This window comes from Anticarsia gemmatalis, chromosome 18 (genome assembly GCF_050436995.1).
Source record: "Anticarsia gemmatalis isolate Benzon Research Colony breed Stoneville strain chromosome 18, ilAntGemm2 primary, whole genome shotgun sequence".
Classification (NCBI taxonomy): domain Eukaryota; kingdom Metazoa; phylum Arthropoda; class Insecta; order Lepidoptera; family Erebidae; genus Anticarsia; species Anticarsia gemmatalis.
Window position 1 is genome coordinate 11343492 of NC_134762.1, and position 22308 is coordinate 11365799.

The 22308-nt window shown below is 35.5% G+C and overlaps 2 protein-coding genes across 11 annotated transcripts in view; both read right to left on the reverse strand.

The window, feature by feature from the left end:
• The window catches only part of rg (A kinase anchor protein rugose), a 399649-nt gene that overhangs the window by 303133 nt on the left and 74208 nt on the right, over positions 1–22308 (reverse strand). The gene's annotated exons all lie outside the window — the stretch shown is intronic.
• Positions 9685–22308, reverse strand: part of LOC142980472 (neurobeachin-like) — a 223713-nt gene continuing 211089 nt past the window's right edge. Inside the window, exon 2 of the mRNA XM_076125887.1 lies at positions 9685–9822. Within this exon, the coding sequence (XP_075982002.1) occupies positions 9784–9822 (39 nt within the window). The 3' untranslated portion in view covers positions 9685–9783. The remainder of the gene's footprint in view (positions 9823–22308) is intronic.

Genomic DNA, 22308 nt, shown 5'->3' on the forward strand with positions numbered 1-22308 from the left:
TGCGGGCTTTTCAATTAAAAAAAAATATAATTGTTAGTCAGTTTTCACTACCACTATATAAATACCGGTAAAAACTAGAATTAAGATAAAAATATTAAGGATATTTGAGAGTTTACGTATCGAAGGAGTAAAAAGGACTTTAAAAAATGCTAATTAATCTTTCACAGTTGTCAATATGAATCTAGTCAACGGAAAATGTAACGTGCTTGTCGAAGTAACAAAGTGCACCGCGGTCGGTCAGTGTTTTGTTTAAACTAAATTAATTATTGGTAGGAAACCAATTTGTCCACAAATTGTCGGTTTCGTACTTTGCCTAGAACATTACATCATTTTGAGATTTTTTTTTCTTTTCAGTGTTTTTGCAATATAAGAACATAATATTTTGCAATGCTTGAAAGTTTTTAAGTAACGATTAATGCCTTTTTCAGTCCATAACAATCCATAATAATTTACTCCACATATCTACCAGGGTAGCATATTTAACGTGGAGTAACAATAGCGCCCTACACAGTCGATATCGGCTGCGTCGACAATACTTCAGTAAATAATGGCCTGCTGTGATAAACGAGCTGCTTTGTACTGCATATTGCACAATACCTGCAACGAGTCAAGTGCCTGACAACTGCAGGGAACGGGTTAGTGGTCAACAATATTCTAAGGACTTCGAGTTTTCTTTTGTGTGCCTGATTAAACTTACTAGAATATTTGTATTAACCCCAATTTTCGCTATTCAAAATTATTTTTGAGAATCCTACATATTTTGGGATCCAACGTCACTGGAATATCTAGTTTAGAAAGTATGTACATCATTTTTAAATTTAAATAATAATTAAACACCAAAGTCTGCCTACATTCAGTTTTTACAGTAAACTGTGTGAATGTAACAACACCTACAATAAATAACGAAGAAAGTTTGAAAGCCCAGACAATAGGGGTCAGAAAATAAACAGCAATTATCCACAAACCACTCAAGACATGACCACTATTATAAGCGACCTACTTCGGCAAAGCTTTGCAAGTCGCCTGAGAGTAATACAGGCAATTTACAAGAGAGAGCTTGCTCCCGAGATCTCCGTCAAACGCTTCTATTTTCTGGGCGCCTGGTAGTTGTCAGACGCAAAGCCGGAGCGGCACAATGGCGCCGCTTCCGGGCCCGCGGCTGACGCGACCTCCGGCCATCAATAAGGCCTCTACCGTATCCGGCTACGGTAAACACCATCCCGTGTAAGGAGAGAAAAGCCCAGCATCTATGAATGCGGGGATATGCTACCTACAGAATTGGCTATTGATGTTTCTAGTTGATGGATTCTAGTGAAATATGATTCGCAATCAAGATTTTATACTGCTACATTTAATTTAATTGAAAAAACATAGTTCAGCACAAAACTGAGTAATACTTGTTTTCTACATACAATATCTACAAGTCATTTCCACACATCTTCGAAATAACAAACCTAATGTATCTATAGCTTGGGACCACCGTAGTTTTAATGAGGGTACTACCGACAGTAATGATAGCCAGGTATACGTAAACACAACGATAAGCTTCATAATGAGTTTACTAATAACACCGACAAATTGGTTTATTAAAATATGCCAATTTCGAGTTTACGGTCGCCTTTTACGATGCACAAATTAAAATAATTGCTCGGCCGCGGTAGTAACAGTGAAATTTTATTTACCATTCAGAATTACGGTTAAGTGAATTCAACTAGTACCTTTCGTGAAACATTTAACTTGAGCCACTTTAGCCGAATGACCCCGGGAACTTTAATGCGCTGTATGCCACGCGAATTCTTGTCCGGGTAAGACCCGCATTACCATATTTTCCTGAGTTTGACCTCGGTTAAATGTCTTGCTTTGGGGTCCATTTATTATGAGAATTATTATAATGGCGTAATTAGGAAACTAAATTCCGAGATAACATTTTTGCTTTTTGAAAAATAATTAAAGGACTGTCATGACATATCAGAGATACTAAAGATAATATACAAATTAAATATTGCTGTTTGAAACCTTATTTCAGCGTTTTCTTCGAACACAGAAAATCCATTGATTGTTAAAGTTAACAGTAATCTAAACAATCGGCATAGTAGCTCTAAATGCATTGTCAATTACAATCTCCTAGAAGCACTAAGTTCCTGGTACCGCGCCAGTACTCTGCGACACACAGATTACAAACATAAGCCCGCGATGTCAAAGTTAAAGCCTTTACGAACATTAAAACTTGCTACTGTTCTGAATGGACCTTGTAAAGGCTCTACAGACAATTCTTTAAGAACTGCAGCGGTTTTTACTGTGTATTGTCTATTGTGTAATGTGCTTTGTAGCCATGCATCGGTAGTCTGTTATTATTACCAATACATGAAGCGACGTGAACTATGCAGATTTATACATAACAGTCATCATTTTCGTCATTCGAAACGGAATATTTATATCATTCATGACGAAACCTTGCATGTCTACCTATAAAAATGTGTCTAATACTTTTCTTGAGGCCATGAATCGTCCCCAAACCGCACCTTGGCTAGTGTGGTGGACTCAAGATCAAATCCCTCCCCTGTTCGGAAGAACACCGTTGCCCGGGAGTGGGACTGAAACGCTTTAAGAAAACGTCTAGGTCCCCACGATTATTGAACAAATCAACCAAGTCAATTTTAGCGGGACTTAACAAGAATGATCACCTCAAGATAATTTTGCCGACAACCAAATCCTAATTCAGTAATCGCTCGACAATACGATCTGTGCGTACTCTTACAGTGAGGGGGTAGTTTCGCAGGCGTCGCTATGTGACCGCAGCCGGCGCAGCGTCACAATGGCGCCGGCCGTTTCCGCTTCCGTTGCGCACACACGCCAGTTTCCGACTATCAATAGAGCCACCGACTCACATCCGACGCCACTACCGACTTTTTACCAAATTGTGACTGCAGTTTTTGGGATGTTCAGGTAAAATTCTATTATACTAGGTGGATAAAGTACTGGAAATTATAAGACGTAAACGTTACAAATAACTATTCTATGATTGTTTGTTTGTTTGATAAAGGATGAATAAGAACACTTCTGTGCCAGAGATTGGTATCACAGATATTATTCCTAATTCTTCGCAATATGATTTGTTACACATACTACACTACCTTCAATAAGAAAATAATGAGACTAACACATTTGAAAACTCTTTCTCCATTCACATATTACATTTAAGAGGCATAATCATAACGATACATTTTTGACCTATTACGATCTCACTACTGAGCAAAAATCCTCTTTTACAATCCAGTACTCAAATAAAAAATAATACTTAGTCTAATCTCCTTATCCTAGCCTCAAATTCCACTTCAATATCTCAAAGCACATTTCCTATAATTCAAGTGTAGCAACAAAAACGTCTCTGCAGAATCTCACCTGTCGAATTATGTGAGAAGTTCCACGCTGGATATAATAAAGTATCGGAATCCTGAGAGTTCACAAATTGTTGGCTTAGGTGCGACGTTGCTGATAACATATGGGTTATATACTTACGAGTTCTTACCTCGGGTTGGTGCACATTAGAGGTTTTGTTCGTATACTGCATCTAGCTATTGAATATTTGTATCGATTTAAAGATGTAATGGATACCAAATGACACTAGGCCCGCCTCTATTTGCATGGAACTAACATTGTTAATGGCGAAATATGGTCGTCTTACGTCTCTGTCTACAACTTGGCGAACAGCATGCGTGATTATATATCTATCTATGTATGATTAAAAGTAAAAGGTCACAGAACTTCTTTTCAAATTAAAGGTCAGTTTCACAGTTTTTATGAATGAGTGTCACTAGCTTTCGAGCAAAACAGGGTAGCAGTATTTCTTTTATTTTAAATACTGTGTAAACAAACACAAACCTAGTCGTTTAAAAAGTCTTTGTTTTTATTATATCATTCACTAACCTCCGGTTTCTGAGGTACATTTATCAGTAGTTTATCTATTCGATAGCGTTAAAACTACCGCTAAATATACTCAGAAACCGGGCATAAGACATGAAATCACGAGACAAACAAATACTCTCGTATATATTCACCTCTAGTTACAAAAAGGGGCAGGGATTACGGCTACCTCCATCTCCTGTATTGGTTTCGATATTTTTATCGGAAACAACTCGCACGGGTCATCTTACCGACGATATATTCCAAATAAACTTTGTACGGATTCCAAGAAAAATCTTCTTATCTGACAGAAATAAGCATGGAGAAGTTGTTCAACAAATCCAGATTATCTGAACTCTCGCATAACAGTCATAGATTAAATCTTTATCTTTTATTTGAAAAAATGGTGTAGTGGCTAAAGTCGCCAATAGGATACCATTGCGTCGAGAGGTCGTGAGTTTCATTCCGACACGGAAAAAATATTTGTGCGATTATGTACTGGATACTGTATGTTACAATTGGTGTCTTATCAACTCTGTTGATCTATTGTCATTAAATGGTTATTTTACTTAACACTATTTAGAAGCCTGGATGTTGGATTTGATGCTCAGTGCATAAGATATAATTTTCCGAGTACTCTCTAAAAACAACAAATAAATTCATATCCAGTGCGTCTCCAGTCAGTGACCCGGTCATCTAAAACACCAATAAACATTTATACGACGATATAAAAGCGTGGACACAGCAGAGCAATAGCGGGACGAGTTCAAACGACACACATCTAATAAAAGTGGGAGGTCACAGCAGTCCTGTACAAGTTTATTGTTTTACTCTCAATCTTTAGTACCGGGATGTGGTGATGCATTCAAATATCTTCCATCTGTTGCGATTATTGCTAGTTGCATTTGATACTGTAAACGATCAGCGGGTTAAGCAACTTTAGCGCGGTAATGTTATAGATGGGTGACCGCTTAGTCGTTTTTCAGCGTTGCGTCTGCCTGCTTTGAAGGGCAAACCGGGGTGCTTAAATTACTCTGACACTAGGTTGACCACTAACCATACGAGAACACATTGAAATTTCTAAATGCGGACGCTGTGTGTGCAGAGATAGACTTGATAACTTTCATAGGTTGGAGTCTGCTTGAAAATTAAAACTCTTTCAAAAAGCATTTAACCTTTGTCAAGCCGTCCCGATACAGTTTGATTTGACTATAAATGACTTTTCACATGATCCGAAACAAAGCTTAGCAAAGAGCAAACTAATTTATGAAATTGAAGCGTCAAAAGTTGCATAAGTGCAACTTGCTACAAACGAGCGCTTATATTGCGGTGACATGAAAAACTCTATTTCCACGTGACAAAAAAGTTATACAAAAGTTTCACGTGGTTATAGAAAATAACACGAAGCGGAATGTCCGGGGCTTTTGAGCTATGTTCGGGAGTGCCGGCGGGCTTGAAGCCTTTCAGCTATTCGGCCGGCGAGCGCCGGACGCGCCGTGATACGGACTCGCGGCCTTTTGACATAGGAATCCCGTTTGATTGCACCACGTGTACCTCTACACGGCTCTGTACTCCTGGTACAAAAAAGAATGAAATTCCCCACAAGCCGTACAGTTTTTTGAAGTATCCCTATTATTCCGTTTCGCTGCAGTTTCCGGTGATATTGAAAAATCAGTGCATTGCGAATTCAGTTTTACACGGAGCGAATGGTTTGTCGTGTTTTTTGTGGTGTTCGTTCGGTTAGACTGTGACTAACTAACTTGTCAGTTCGTTTTTCGTTGTACAAAGTTAAAACTGACCGCAGTGGAAAATGAAGTAGAGGGACAAATTCTGTTATACAATCATATTCCCCTGGAAATTGACAAGTGGCAACGTACAGAACTGATTAGAACAGATTTCTCGAAACGTTATTTTGATGGTCAACTCCATTTAAAATGTTAAATCACCAATTAATTCAAAACGCCATCAACTATCGGCCACAGATCAGTATTTCACAAATAATAGCTATAGTTATCTAACCGACATTACATAAAGGGCGAACAATCGCAACTATTCGGAAATTTGTACGTTATTTACGATAACGCGACGCAATAACTTATAACAACGACTCATTCCGTACGTTCCGAAATGTTGTAGCTGCAACTATTCACTACTGAAACTCCATTAGAGGTGGAGACAAGGGCTGACAGGAATACGGTGTTGATTGTAATCGACACAAGAATAAGCTATTTCAGATTGTTAATAATATTAAAGAAATTTAACCTTTGGAAATTAAAATATTGTTATTTTTAGTAGTCTATTTATAAATAAAAATTATACAGAATCTTTGTAAACTCCACTGATCAAGACCGATGGAAGTCGGTCAAAACGCCGGGTAGTATAAAAAAGTATATATAACGTAACCTACAATGGAGAATGTTACTAGGTATGCCAAATCGCTTGAAATTTTAACACAGTATAGCCTGTATGTATACATATAAACTAGTTTTTGTTTTAGTCAAAAATACCAAATAGTTTTGATTTTATAAGCATTCAAAGTTTCGAAAAATATCGAGTCCCGCTAACAGCCGCGTGAGCGGCTGTGACGTCATACTACTTTACCGCGCCGCGCGGGCCGCGTCCCGCTTAGTATCAAGTCGCCAATCGTTGTTGTAGGTGTAATAGCTTGCGTAGTATTTTGTTGTGTTTTCGTCCGCTTATGTATAAAATAACTTATAATAATAGTAAATTCTATTCAATTAATAAAATGGATAAAGGATTTTAAAAAGGGCAATCGGATAATGTACCTGAAATAAATGGAATAATGGTTGCGAATTATTTGTGAAACAAATAGAGGTTTTGTTGCTTCCGAAATCCTATTTAATATTATAAATTTGAAAGTTTGTGAGAATGTATATATGTACATACATAAGTACATAAGTAATACATACAGTGACATACATATGGCATTGTATGTATGTATGTATGTATGTGTGTACGTATGTGTGAACGTACGTACGTATGTATGTATGTATGTACGTATGTGTGTACGTACGTACGTATGTATGTATGTACGTTTGTTTGTATATGTATGTATGTATGTATGTAAGTATGTAGGTATGTAAGTATGTATGTATGTAAGTATGTAGGTATGTAAGTATGTATGGATGTTTGTTACTCTTTCACGCAAATTTGACAGAACCGATTACGATGAAATTTGATATATACCTGAAGACCCAGAATAACACATAGACTACTTTTTATCCTCGAGTTCTCGAAGGATCGGGATTTACGCGGGAAGGGTTTCCATGCGGACGAAGTCGTGGGCGGCTTCTAGTATATTATACATAGGTATAATAAGTAATAATGTTAGATAAATATTTATGATCACTGCATATTATAATGAAACAGTTTTTAACCGAAATAATCGTATACTTATCGATTTTACATTTTTCCTGCCACAGTAAAATCAATAAACTCGCGATCAATCCGGTTAGAATTTGTTTCATTATAAGATGAAGTTATTTATTATTACTTATGTACTTACTTACATAATATTAAATAACATTTAGGCACAACATATGATTTCCTAGTATTTGAATTGAACATTTTTAAAAGTATTTAGGAATAATTTCAACGCACCGAGCGCGCGACCGCAAGCGGACTGTGTGAGCCAGACTGAGCAAGTGTAGAGTGACGTCACACCGTCACCGAGAGCTAGCGTCGTGCGGTTACAACTTGTTTTACTTATAAATCGAAAACTAATTGACGTATCGAAGAAATTCTTTCACCAGTATTTTTTATTTTTAAACGAGAATATGGAGTGCTAAAAATCAAAATTAGGTAACATTCTCCATTGTCAATCGCGCTTAAAACCCTTTGCATTATACTATTAATAAGAATCTTAATAGGGAAGATCCATTCATTCTCGATCTTTAAAAAACGCCTAGACGTACTTATAAGTTTATTTTGACACTTAAACTTGACCAACCATAAAATATAATGTAAAACACATTGTCAACCCTATCCAAAAGATGACATTGTTTGCGCACCGTTCCAAAATCGATATTGTCCGGTTTATCGAAGACGAGATATTAGGGCGGGTTCACACGCCGAGTGACGAGCAATTTGCGCCTGTCGCCAGTGTGTGATGGGACTAAGATTTGATTAGACTTGGTGTATAATGGGAAAGGGATTGAACGCAATATTGAAGAGATATTTAGGGGAATATACGGAAGGTGTAACGATAATTTAGCTACCAGGGTGGCATGAGTGATGAGGGATGTTGTTACAAAGTTATTAAACCACAGCAAGATTGTTTATTGTTATTTTCATTGACGATCTTTGATGACAATGTTTGACGTGGTAAGAAATTAAAATTACAAACCGTTTTTAAGATTTTTTTAAAACTGTATTTGACTTTTTAAATCTACCCCGATTTAATCTTTCCATATCATAACCAATGCCATCAAAGATAAGATAATACTTTCAAGTTTTTATTGTACATAATGACTTATAACTTTTACATTAATCAAGAATTTCTAGATAGAAATCGCAAATATTACTACGCCACCGTATTTTGAAAAGGTCAGTCATCTTCCGGCTAGACCTCCTAAGAAGCCGAGTCTTCAATAACTCGAGACGGACCCAAACAAATAAATCTTATCGTATATTAAAATTAGTTTTTATCGGCCGTATATTTAGTGGCGTATTATTTGCCACAGTGGCGTTAGTTTTAAACAATATGTACCATGTGGCATTTACATTAGTTTTGATTAACCATGCAATCAGTAGATGAATTTATAATTTGTGTATGTATCGTAAACCGCAGGAGACAAATTACTGATAAATGATTAACTTTATTGCAGCAATCATTATCACATTATCAATCCAATCAGTTAATGAAAATGATAATATAAAAGCAACAATAATATTCTATACAAGCTACGAATTGAATCCAAACAACATCCAACCAATACCCGTCCCAGCAACCACGCAAACAGTTTGCCACAAATTCTCTGCCAAATCAGAACGTACCATTCGTTTGTGAGAATCTACGTACTCCGCTATGAAAGCACTCAGAGACATAACTGTTTGAGAGAGATTAATTGTACGTGTACAACTGTAGTATATAGGGTCTTCTCATAATAGCTGGTGATATTTTGAGAGACGACTCTGCCTGCCTGCTGAAAAGTTAAATACATACATAATATCACGCCCTTTGCCCATAGGGGTAAGCAGAGACTAAAGAACGCCATTTCGTATGATCCTTACGAATATCCCATGCCTCATTCACATAAAAGTTAGCAGATCCGTCTTTCAAAATATACGAAGCTATCACGAGAAGAATATTATTTCCATCGGTATTTCGTATTTGGTTGTGTAATAAAGTTCATCGTAGATAATAATTAAATTCCATTATCATCCCATAGCTGGGCAAGAAGCCCTCTGAAGATAAGTGAGGGGTTAGGCCTTGAGTCCACTGCGCTAGTCAAGTTCGGGCTGGGGGTCTTTGCAAGCATTGAAGAAGTTTGTTAAAGAACTTTAGCTGTTCATTGATCTTCTAACAACAATATCGATCATATTTAAATGATTTTGCTTTTAAAGCTACAAACTCTACAGAGGTTAGCTTTTCTCTTGCAAAGGATTTAAGATACGCATTAGATAAAATACATTATTTATAGTAGAACGAATATAACTTTCACTTAAATTGTAATACATTTCTAATGATCTCCAAAATACATCCATCAAATCCGAAAAATGAATAAAGAAACTTTTTGAGTCAAAAAAATATTCAGAGATATTCAGGATTCATTAATATTTATACTTAATGTGATTTTAATGAATAAATGAATATGGATAACTTGCCACGAATGATGGCTGGCTTTCTAGACTTACGACTTAGCAGCTGGTTTCATTGTCACTGAAGTTTAATCTTACCTGAAAAAAAGAAAAAAAATAATTAAGTACATATTCGTTATATCATAAGAAAATATGTATTTCTACAGCATTTTTCCAAGCTATCATCATCTAGCAAACCCGCGTGAAATTCAGTTTAGCAATGGTATGTGTTTAGTAAGATATCTTTTTTTTTAAAGAAAATGTAGCATGTATTATCCCGGACCTTCGTCGACTACTAAAGTTTCGCCGTTACAACCTAACAGACAGACTTTAGCATTTATAATATAAATATTTAAATGGATAATAGATACAAAAATGTTTTCTATAAAGCTCGTGCTACAGGTAAGCTCAATTAGCAAGCTATGAGTAAAACTGCATTTTATGAAAAAAAAAACAACAAAAACCGATAAAAGTTATCGTCAAAAAATATATAGGTATTTTCTCAAAAACCATTTTATTATGAAACATAACCCGCGTGAAATATACTCGAGGGCACCAGGCCAACATAGCTGCAAAGAGATGATCCGGATGGAGGCAGTGTTGGAAGGCTTCCAACCGTGCACCAACCTTGATCGTATCGCGGCAAACGTATTAAACGGATTAAAAGCACCGAATAGCTTCAAGTTATCGTTAAAAATAAATGTTACTACAGGCAATTAACTAACAAACTTAAGCTCTTTATAAATGTTCGTACAAATATTGTGCTGTACGTTTATCAGTTCCTAGAACATTGCCGTTTACGCAAAGTTACCGGAATTGAAACAAAATAACGCTACCGCATTTGGAAGTGAAACTTTAGTCTTCTTGTTTAATAGTCGCATAAACCATGACAGATAAGGTAAGCGTAACATAAAGTGGTAAGAACTTATATATTTTGAGACGTATAGTTTTAAACATAAAACACAGTTTAACTAAACCAAGATTACGTCATTTTCATGACGGTATTAAGCAGCAATAGTATTAAGTACAAAGAGATTTACTCTTTGAAACGATTAACTCGAAAATTGAACGAAATTCTCCCACACGGTTGTACAAAACAGCTTTTAAAAGCGCTATTATCAGCTTACTGCAAAATTTCCGCACGTAACGTTATCAAGCACATATTGAATATCGACAATATCGCCTCGTCATTCCCTACGCATTTCCTCAAGAGATTTTCATCCCAATAAAGTTGTAAGAGATATTATCCTCGTCTACGCAATCCGGCCGCGGGCCATTTGTAATAATGCACCATATAAAAAGGCATTAGCATTTTAAATGACGTCGTTTACGTTCTGACGGGAGATTTTATGTTAATACCTATTTTGACTTGTGGCGGTCCAAACTGTAGTGTATACTGCTCGACACTAAGCCAGCCAATCTCCGAAATAAGCAGTGCTATATTTGAGCTTATCTGATAATTCTCACAGCAATTTGGAATCCGCATTACATTTCATGGTAGTTAATCTATTCCACAACTTGTGAAAATACATTTTCAGTGCGAGATAATTTTTCGTTAAGTAGGCCGCGCTAATTGTTTCACGAGGAACACATAAAGCGGAGGAGGTAATACGGCAGTGGTTTAGCGCAATTATCAAGAAACTCCACTAATTTAACAAGCGTCTCGTAGTGTAAGCCGCAATTTACCAGGAGCCAATAAACGGGAGGAGGATGTAGGCGTGACAACCGGCGTGAATTATGCAGCCGCGTAGGGAAGACTCCCCCGCGGAATGTCATTGTGAGCTCCTCATGTTAATTTAATTTAGCTGCGTAGTCAACCACGCAATGAAGGAGATATTGGCTCAATCATCTGCCGTCTGCTACTCGCAAATTATTCAAATATGTATGTTAGTCTGTCACTAGGGATTATTGTGTAATTGATACAGAGATTATTTGGTGACTTTGAGTATGGGTTACAGTTATGTAAATAATATGTTAATCTAAGTTTAATTGTAAATGTTTGGTGTCCCAGGTAACTGAGCTAACCTTGGGTGGGTTTGTTGACGCAGGCTCGTATTAATATTAAATTGTTAGGCACAAACAGTAATACAACATAAACCACATTTTGATGTCTCCAGCCATTACTAAGGGTTAGGTAGATTATGTGTACAGGATAAGATTGACCCTTATAGCTCAGTCTATAACGATGACCTTCAAAAAATCAACGATACAGTCAAAATTTTATAAATAAAAGTCAACTATTATAAGGCTTTTTATCAAATAAACATCGTACAGATAAAAAACAGTAGTATACGAAGGCGCGCATGTGACAAGGGTAGGAATCCATTTAGCTAACATTTAGCCGCGGCGTGAACACATCTCGTGAGCAGCGCGCGCTGCACAACGGCCCACGCTGTCATTAGCTGCCCATTGTTAGTGAAACAACACCGTGCTGTGCGGGTAACACACTAGGCTAACTGTTTGTGGCTCACACTAAAAATGAGCCAAAAATGTACGTGATACGAGTCTGCTTTTTTGTGCACTTTTTACTGTTCTGTAACCTAACATTGCTTGTATTACACGCAAAATAGTCGAAAAAATACTGAAATGCAATTCAATAACAAGGTTTTTTGGTCCTATACTTTAACAACTTTAACTGGCAAGTCAAGTTTTAATTATTTTTATTTATCTCAGAAGAATACAATATGCTTGAACTTGGCTTTGACACGCTGCCGCGTCGTGTCTAGATATTTATCTCGGGAGAATACAATATATTCGGTACTATAATTATGTTCAAATATTAAATTTTATCTAAAACCTTTTATATCTTATTTTAAAAACATAGGTCAAATTTAGAATAGCCAAGAGATTTTCAAGCTAGGTGTTACAAATAGCAAGCCTTTTTCAAGCACAAGATTTCCTTACAAGTTAGTTCAGTTAGTGAATACACAAGTCTATAACTGTAACAACATCACTTTACCGAAACATTTTAAGTAGATTAAACAAACTTCAAAGGACGAGTGTAAGTGAGTATTTTTTCAGCGCACCGCGGAACAATCTTAATGAGTCAGTACAAAAGTTTTAATTAATTCCACCGGTTAAGTATGCTTTAAATAAATTATGAAAATCATAAACACTGCTTTTTGAAGGCTTTTTAAATATAACATCTTTATCTTTCTTTCCTGTGGCGAGTGGTTAATTAATAAGCTTTTTATTTAAAACTTTTCTGCCTGGGAATATTTTCGTGTGGTAACATTTTCCTAGTTGAAACTTACTATCATATTAGTAACTTTAAATTAATTGTAATAGTGACGATTATTTTTGACTGAATTGACGTAACTTTTCGGTCAGTTAGTCATCACGTATAATTAGTTTAGTTTAGTATAGCAAGTTTTTTAAATAACTACAAATTATTAGAAATGATCATATTATTATAATCTTTTTACCAACAAAAATTACTAAGAAACGAATAAATTAATGAAATAAAAAATTACTGAAGATTATTTAATGAAGATATAATTTGCTCCATCCATTATGCACTCTGATCATAAATAATAAAACATTAAAAAACAGATATTTATATATTTCTAAATATTCAATTCATCTCATTATTTCAGATCAAAATGTAAATAAGTACACAAATTCCCGGAACACCAAATTAGTAATGAAAAACGGCTTTTAAAATGTAAAATATAAATGTTCACTTAAATGAGACAAAATTAGGGGAGTTTTCACGTTTTTTCCTGTTGCTACATAAAATTAAGGCTCGCTAGGCAAATGACTTTTATTTTGTCACCGTACTATGGACATACTGACCTAGTTTTACTTGATGATGATGATAATCTTTCTGACCGATTTCGGCCACAATGACCACTTGTCTTCTAAATCATATTGGTGCTGTAACAGCACCAATATGCAACAGTTATAACTTATAGCATAGCGCATAGCGCAACAGTTGCGCCGGAAAAAAGCGTAAATAGACAATTTTAGCTGAAAAATTACGGGCGCTGTGCGAGCACATGAGTAGCATCTTTCTGTATTTAGTGACTGAATGACTAGCCCATGGTTTCTGAGGTACATTTAGCGGTAGTTTATCTATTCAATAGCGTTTAAACTCATACAAAAAAAGGCTATGGAATAGATAAACTACCGCTAAATGTACCTAGGAAACGGGGGGTATGTATCGTAATCATTTTGTTATTGGAATCACTAAACTCCGACCGATTTCGGCCACGGTAACCAGTTGTGCTCCTAAGTGGATTAAAAAATTTTAAAAATTAAAAAAAAATAATTCAATTAGTAACTACAATGATAAATCAGTTACCCCCGGTTTAGCGGTAGTTTATCTATTCAATAGCTTTTAAACTCATATCAAAAACGCTATTGAACAGATTAACTACCTCTAAATGTACCTCAGAAACCGGGGGTTAATGATTTTTGTTTCTATCAATACGCCATCGATAAACAACAAATTAAACACCAACCCTTTGTCTGTTTTTACGAGTATTTCCGTAAAACAATCGCAGTGACTTATAAAACTTATTTTATTTAAAACACTCAATACACGAACATAATTATGTTAACTGGATAAATAGAACAATGCGTGATTATTCAGACCTCTCTAGTAATTATACAGAGGAGACATTACAAAAACAATCACTGGTACATTTCGACGTACGACGGATTCACAAATATTTCTTGTCAAAGGCTCTTTGATGTGCCGTCCGAACATTAATAGACAGAACTGTACTGAATGACTGACAAACAGCCATACCATTGAATGGAGACACATGAAATTTCAAATATCTTCAAATACCTTACTAATCTTGTACGTCGTATAAGCTCGGATTGTGCAGTATTTTGCGTTTTGCAAATTTCATTACTAGACATCCGTGCCAATTTAATATTTTGTCTCCTAGTTCATAGTTCTTCTCATAAGGCTCTAGCTCCTTTTCGAGGTAATAGCTAATTCAGTAGGTAATTGTTACAACTATGACAAGGAACAACTATGAAAATCGTAGTTAATATAAATAAATTGACTGATTTGATTATTTTGTGTTAACATTTTAAAAAGCATTTTAGTTAAAAGGCAATGGTGAGCAATTTACAGCGCATTTTGCTACAAGATATTTATTTTCTCTATATATATCCAGTACGTAACGTAGCATTTAGTCATGCAACTTTTCAACTCAAATTATCACCTAAAATCTGAGGTTACACTTAAAAAAATCGTGTTCTTTTAGAAACCAGGCATAATATATTTCTACAATATATTGCGTATTTAATAATTAAATACTATTTCGGCGACGCAGCAATATTTTTCGCTGAGGTTTTGTAAAACCAAAGCATCGATGTGATCAGTTGTAATTAGAGTAATTACTATCTGTGGTTCATTAATTAAATTAAATCTATAGCCTGTCGTTATATTTTAAGCCACAAACTAAATAGTCAACCATTTTCAATAATAATATATCAATCTAATGAGTGGTTATGGCTATTTTTGATCAATAAATTAATTTGTAACCATTATGATTTTGGACAATGTGAGTTTATAATTTGATTTGTCAATCTATTAATATTGTAATTATATGCTTATTCCTACCGTACCTACTTGTTTCTGTTAGCCAGAGAGATCAGGTTTATTAATTTCATTTGCAAATGGTTACCCTGTACGGTTTTCGTCTATTTTGTATAGATATAATATTTTTAAAAGAAGTTTGTAAGGATCGTACCAAGTGGCATACTTGTACCTCTGTCTACCCCTATGGGAAAAAGGCGTGATTTTAGGTATATCTTTTGGTTTTTTTCAGTCAACAAACCTTACCGGTGGCTTAAAGAAAATATCATAAAACATAACGTCCAATTTTGCGCTTAGCAATAAATTTGGCGATTGATTTTTATTCATATAGATTATTTTTGCTGACAAAAGATCACTTCCCATACATCCACCCGTACAAATTCTGACAGAGCAATAGGTATTAGATAAATACATCATTTATTGCCGCATTTCATTGTTAAAAACCTTTTTGTCTTAAAGGGTTCCAAAACAGACTTTACTTTCCTTATTATATCTCTATACCCCCAAGGGACTAAGCAGGAAGTGCACGGCTCAGTAGCGTCACTCTCGAGACTGTTTCAGAAGGAACCCTGAAAGCTTTTCAGGTGAATCAGGTGAATATATCGTGAATATCACTGAAACACTAACATTCAAAGAGCACTTGACATCGCTTTATTTACCAGACGTAGAGTATTTTTTTATTTTATATAAGTATATTATGTACATTATGTGGCTTCTCCCTACCCCTATAGAAAAAAGGCAAAGAGCAATAATACTAGTATGTTCAGTAAATTATAGCTTTATAAGGCATACCAGAAATATGAAAGGTTTTGAATAAAGACCTATAGAAATACCTTAGTAAAGAAGCAATTGACGCTCAACTGTCGTATAAATTACATAGAAAAATACCTACATTTTGGCTTTGGTTCTTCAATAGCCCTAGGTTAACCGTTTCAAAGCTTAAAAATCCTTCCCTTTAACGTATTAAATTCTAAAAAACCCAACCCAAAAGTATTACCAGTACTTTGTTTCATAAATGTTAACAATACATAATATTTGGAGCACAGTTTCGCAACGTTTTTAATTAAACGAGAGGGGGCTTCAAGCAGATTGGTATCAATGAAATTAATGAAAAAACTGTGGCCAAGTTGTTGAAAGTTTGTGCGCGTTAATTAATAGCCGACGCGGGTCGCTGGAGAGAGCTGGCTTCAACGGCCGCAGATGAGCCGGGATGTCATATACTTGTGAACTGTTGGAAGAAGAGTTTATATTGATAGTATGTAAGTATTTTTTGTTGATACGTAGAAAAAGTACAAAGTTATAGTAATAGCCCTTGAAGTAACCAAGTTTAAGTGTGTCGCAAAGTAAAAGTAGCTCTTGCCTTACTCCAAAGTTTTGGAAATAAGTCAAGTTTCTATAAATTAATAGACATTTTTCGTTCACTTATTTTGATAACCTTTATGTACCTTGTCTATTTCTAGGCACTAACTGCATCCTTTACCTACTAAGCTTTCTGCTCGTACGATTTTCCGCCACAAGCAAAAAAACAGGAATTAACGCCTTTGGCATTATCTGACAGTCTACCTTAGGGGGGTGCAGAGATATCCCACTCCTAGTGCATTAAAATCAAACTCATGATTTACTGGACTTCAGACTATTCATATCTCACATTAATCACCAGTAATACAAACAAAACCACTTCCATTCACCATCAAACACAGCAACTCCGACAAAAATCTCTATAATACTACCCACATTTCAATTTCCAAATGCCTCTATAATTTCGGGCGATAACATTAACACTGACATGAGTCCATGTCAATAACGCATTCAGTAAACAAGCAGTGGTTGGTTTAATTTATTGACGTGCTGTGTTCGCGACTCGCCGAGTGCATTGCACACAACCGCTGATATTTTGCACACACACATTGCACACACACTTTAAACACACAGAACACAATATCGCTGATTGTTTCGTATTGTGTGCGTTACATATCTGTGTTGGTTTAGCGAGAGGAATGCTATGAATTTATTTGATGTTGCACTGAATAAGCGAGTGAGTGGTATGCATATTTTTTAATTTTATATTGTTTTTCAGTGGAGTACTGAGTAAACAGCTCATGCGGTGACACTGATCACATACGTTTTAGAGTTTTATAAGTTAGCTGTTTTATCGGTTTAAGTCCTTTTTTAGAGGATGAAAGGGATATATGTTACTGACAAGAACCGTTTTACAAAAACTCATCTCCTCTTCATAACACTTTCATATTGTTTGAAAGCCTCGCATGTAATTTGCCAAGTACCAAGATTTTCATAAAGCAGACTCCGGAAACTTCTTAAAACCTAAAATGTTGGAACTGTCAGCGAAAGTATTCACAAAAATTACTTTTGCAAGTACGTCAATATAAGTCGTAAAATCTTTAGCTCCGAGGTACCAGGGTGGCATAACCTTGAGGTGGTTGTTCGTGTATTGTTCGAGCCGCGCCCCATTCCGAATGGATTATAAAGTTTAAATTGGTTTACGTAGGCATCGTTGGAGGAAGCAATCCCCTGCATCGCGTCGTGACGTGGAACAGGGCTGACAGGACTGTATAACAGTTGAAAACTCCCGCTTTATGTTTTAATCTTTATATAAAACAAGCTGTTGCTCTGAAAGTTGCAACAGCTTTCATGTAACTTTATTTTTAAACCCCTATCCAAAATGATGTATGATAGAATTAAAGCGAAGACTAATAAAATGATTTTATAAGTTAATATTAAATTAATTTTAAATTAATGTTTCTACGAAGGTTCTTTGGTTCGAGGACATCAATGGCGCCCGTGGGAGCCTCAAAGGCACTAATTAATAGCAATTCTAGTGTTTCGCTTTGAAAAAATGTGCGTAATTTGAAGCGCTCATGGCTGAGTAAATAATTACAGGGAATGCTGGCCTGTAGTTATCTTCCACTGATTAGATTATTATAAGCTATTTACTCATAATATACAAGTTTCTATTAATAGAAAAAAATATATACATTTTACTCATTGTACAATAATTAATTAACTCTTTTAACTAAATTAGTAAAAAGTAGCAAATAATGAATTAAATAGAAATGTTTTAATGAATTTTTTTACATGCATATCATCTTCTACAAAGTTCTACAAAGTTTGTATATTTTTAATCTTGCCTAGTTTGGGTTATAAGTATGATAACATAGCGACATGATGGTTTTACGCAAAACTTTTCCAAAAATGTCGTATAAAAATATCATCACTGGAATTTTTCAATCGAGATTACACTGTTATTAAAAATAACGACACGACCTACGAGCCATGAAAATACTTTCAAATTAAGTTACCAACTACACGGAAAATAACACGTAAAATAAAAACGTCACACACATAGATATAAACATAATAGCACGCCTGTCAGACCCAAAGGCTTAGGCAGAGGTGTATGAAATACACCCACGTTTCACCATTAACAAGAAAGTCCCATGTAATAGACAGTCTTTTACCATTTACCGGGCATGTTACCAAACTTGAGTCTGTTACTGATAAGTATTCTAATATAAATTAGAAAAGACTAATAGTACTTCACCAGACCCGGGAATGGAACCCAAGTCGGATACATTACCGAACGTGCCACAGTAGCATATATTAAAAACGCAGTCATATTTCACGATACGGCCCTACGTTGAAAATGAATTTCCCGTCAGCACAAGAATAATGTCGCATACGACGTGTACGTATTGTACGCGTGACGCGTCGCATATGTGGCACCATCGTCATCGGCCTTTTCTTCGAACTATGTTGGAAACGGCTTCCAGCCTCCCCTGATGCAGCTGAATACCAGTGTTTTACGTGGAGCGACTGCCTATCTGACTTGCACAACCCAGTTACCTGGGTTATAACACGATACTCTTCGGTAAGACTTGTTGTCAGACTTTCAAGCTTCTGACTACTAGTAACGACTGTCAAAGATCTGAGGGGACCCACAATTTAACGTGCTTTTCGAAATACGGAGCAACTCGGCATATATGATATAGTCACCCATCCATAGAATAATCTCGGCAAGCGTAGCTCGAGCTCACAGATTGATCAGCGCGGCTGTTGGACGACCATGTGGGACAAAAGAGCCGTCTGTTTGTGCGCCAAACACCGTCAAATACTGTCACCCTGTCGACACGAACAACGTATTACGTAACATGATAAGAAAAAGATTTGCTTAGGATGTTGTTTTAACAACCCTCTTTTTGTCTGAAGAGAAGTTTTTTTGAACAATTTTTGAGGTTCCGTTTCATGAGATGTTTTTCTCGAGTTTAAGCTGCAATGTCGTTAAGTTTTACAGCTTTTTGATTGAGTGAATTTTACAGAATTTATTTAATAAGAGTAATTTTTTTGGCAATGTATTACAATTTATGGATTGACTGCTTGTTTGTGATACATTTTAAAACACAATTACATACATAAAAACTAGTCGGCTCATCAAAATATCACGCAAATTAATTTGTAATCATGTTCGATTTTTGGTCAATAAATACAGGTCACAAAAGAAAATAAGGGATGACAAAAACCCTACGAAAAAAAGTACTAATCCTTATTATCTGCCGCTCATAATATTAGTTGTTAAACATGCAATGTGTAAGTTTTAAAGTTACTTATAAACTATTCAGTAACAAAATGTAAAACTTCAAGCTGGCACATTATAAAAGGTTTAAAATTAACCAGCTATAGCCCCAATAAACCTTGTCCAATATTCCTCGGCGTATAACGGCATAACCGCGGGGCGCCGTGACTCAACACTAATTAATTACTAAGCAAGTAAGCATGCACCTGTTGATCGCAGTCATAATGAACGCGTTTGTTTCAGGAGCGAGGGTACATCCACGATCTACGGAAGACGGATTATAGTTCAATTGATCAGCTTATGGAGTCTGAGTACGGTTGTTAGTGCTGCAATTTTAATAGGCGGTTTTATTGTATATCATGTTTACAGATTTATTAGCTAAAGTTAAAAATTACTGTTTAGTGATTATAGTTTCCTGGTACCTAACCTACATAATATATGTAAGTAATTCAGCATGCTTTTTCCTCTTGCTTTAGAAAATCTAGCATAGGAGAGTACCTACTACAGAGTCGTTAAAAGAGATTCTTTTGTAGTCGTCAATAATCTGCATTAATAGGAATAACTATGATAGAACTACGTACGATATTCTTATATCGAGGCGAAAAAAATCCGAAACAAAAGTGACCATAAAGATAATAAGATTTACCTCTAAATCTCTTAAAAACTACTCCTCAATATTAAATACTACTTAATTTGTCAAACTGAACCAAAACTTCGACTATCAGTAATCCGTATAGCCCTGCGAGAGGCGAGCACGAGGCGAGGTAAGGTAGTGACGTCATCCGTCGCCCCGACGTCGCGGCGCCGCTGTTCAGGGCATCACCCCCGAAACTGAATGCGCTACGATACCGCCTGTGTTCTGCGTTCATATCTTTCAATGTTAGTGATTCGATAGGTGCTATTACGAGATGATGTTTGAATATGGATGAAATAAAAAGTGCCTAGAATTAGTTTTGCCTTTCAATATTGCACCTTATAATATTAAGGCACTAAAAGATTTTATGTAAATTTTGTAAATTTTGTTGTATTTAAAGATAATGCTGTTGTAGCGTAAAAGACGACTCTGAGTTAGTAAAATATGTACGTTCAAGATAGCAAAGCTAAACTGCGGAGCCTATAGGAATAAATTTTATTATTTGCCAGTACTTATTTCTAATTTATTCGTCCTTTACATTAAAATATTTGAGATTGAGGCTCAAGACAAATTCTTTGCACAGGAAATAGATTATTTTAGAAAAAAAACTGTATGCTGTTGAAGCTATCGTAAAATAATAAAAATAATATATTTTTCGTAAATCAAAAAGTGAACTTAATTTCCAAACGTTTGTGTGTACGTGTCATCAATTACGAGTCGAACAAACAATCGAGTAATCCTCGTTTAATTAATTGTATTAGAGTCTGAGTGGGCTTTGTGTTCGTAATCACTATATATGTGAAATGTACGGGATTTCGATTCTTTGAATTTTATTTATTAACTAAGTACTATCCAATACTAAAGTCTCTACTTAAGAACTTTATGCGCTATATGTTTAGGTTAAATTAGATTTACGTCTAAGGTAACGATAATGCGAAGAAAAGGTAGCAGGTTCGAAACCTGTCAATTTAAATGTCGACGTAAATTTTGTCCTAGCGCAAAGATTAGCTTAGATAGGTATGGGAGTTAACCCAAATTAAACATTAAACGAAACGTGATTTTTTATAGCAATATTCTTTAAAGCAACTTAATTTATAAATCATCATTTTAATAGGCTACCTTAGACTAAAAGCCACAACTTATATTTATTTCAATCGTTTATACTTTTGACACCTTAAACATTTGACCCTATGTAAATAACATTTTGACCTCTCTATCATCAGCCTTGATTATCCAAGTTTGTCTAAATTTGAACAACATAACAGTTTGAACTAGACGTCACACGTCACCACGGATAATGGATCGTCTCTACAATTAACGTATAATCCCCGATAATGCACCTGATTAATACGCATTATGAGATCATACCACTGAGTTATAGCAATACAGACATACTAGATTATGTCAACTTAGAGTTTAAGGTTGGTTGAGGTTCATAGCTTATGTATTAATATGCCTAAACGAGAGGAGATAAAGATAGATTTACGAACTATGGTCAAATTTTGTGTACAAATATGGCGTCCTCACCTTGTACAATATTAAAAACACAGTTACCGAGCATAAGCAAATAGTAGTTCGAAATAACTACACACGAGATTTTTCAGACAGTAGTTAAATATGAATAAAATCACGTAGGTATGACTAGTTGAAAAAGCTCATCAATTTTGAAAAGATATAGATAGGTACATCGTACTAAAGTAACACCGAGTAAAGTAAGTCGAAAACCATCTTAAAAATTAATAACCAATACCATGCTTCGAAACACATACGCTATACCAAGCTTACATAAGGTTATACTCGTACATA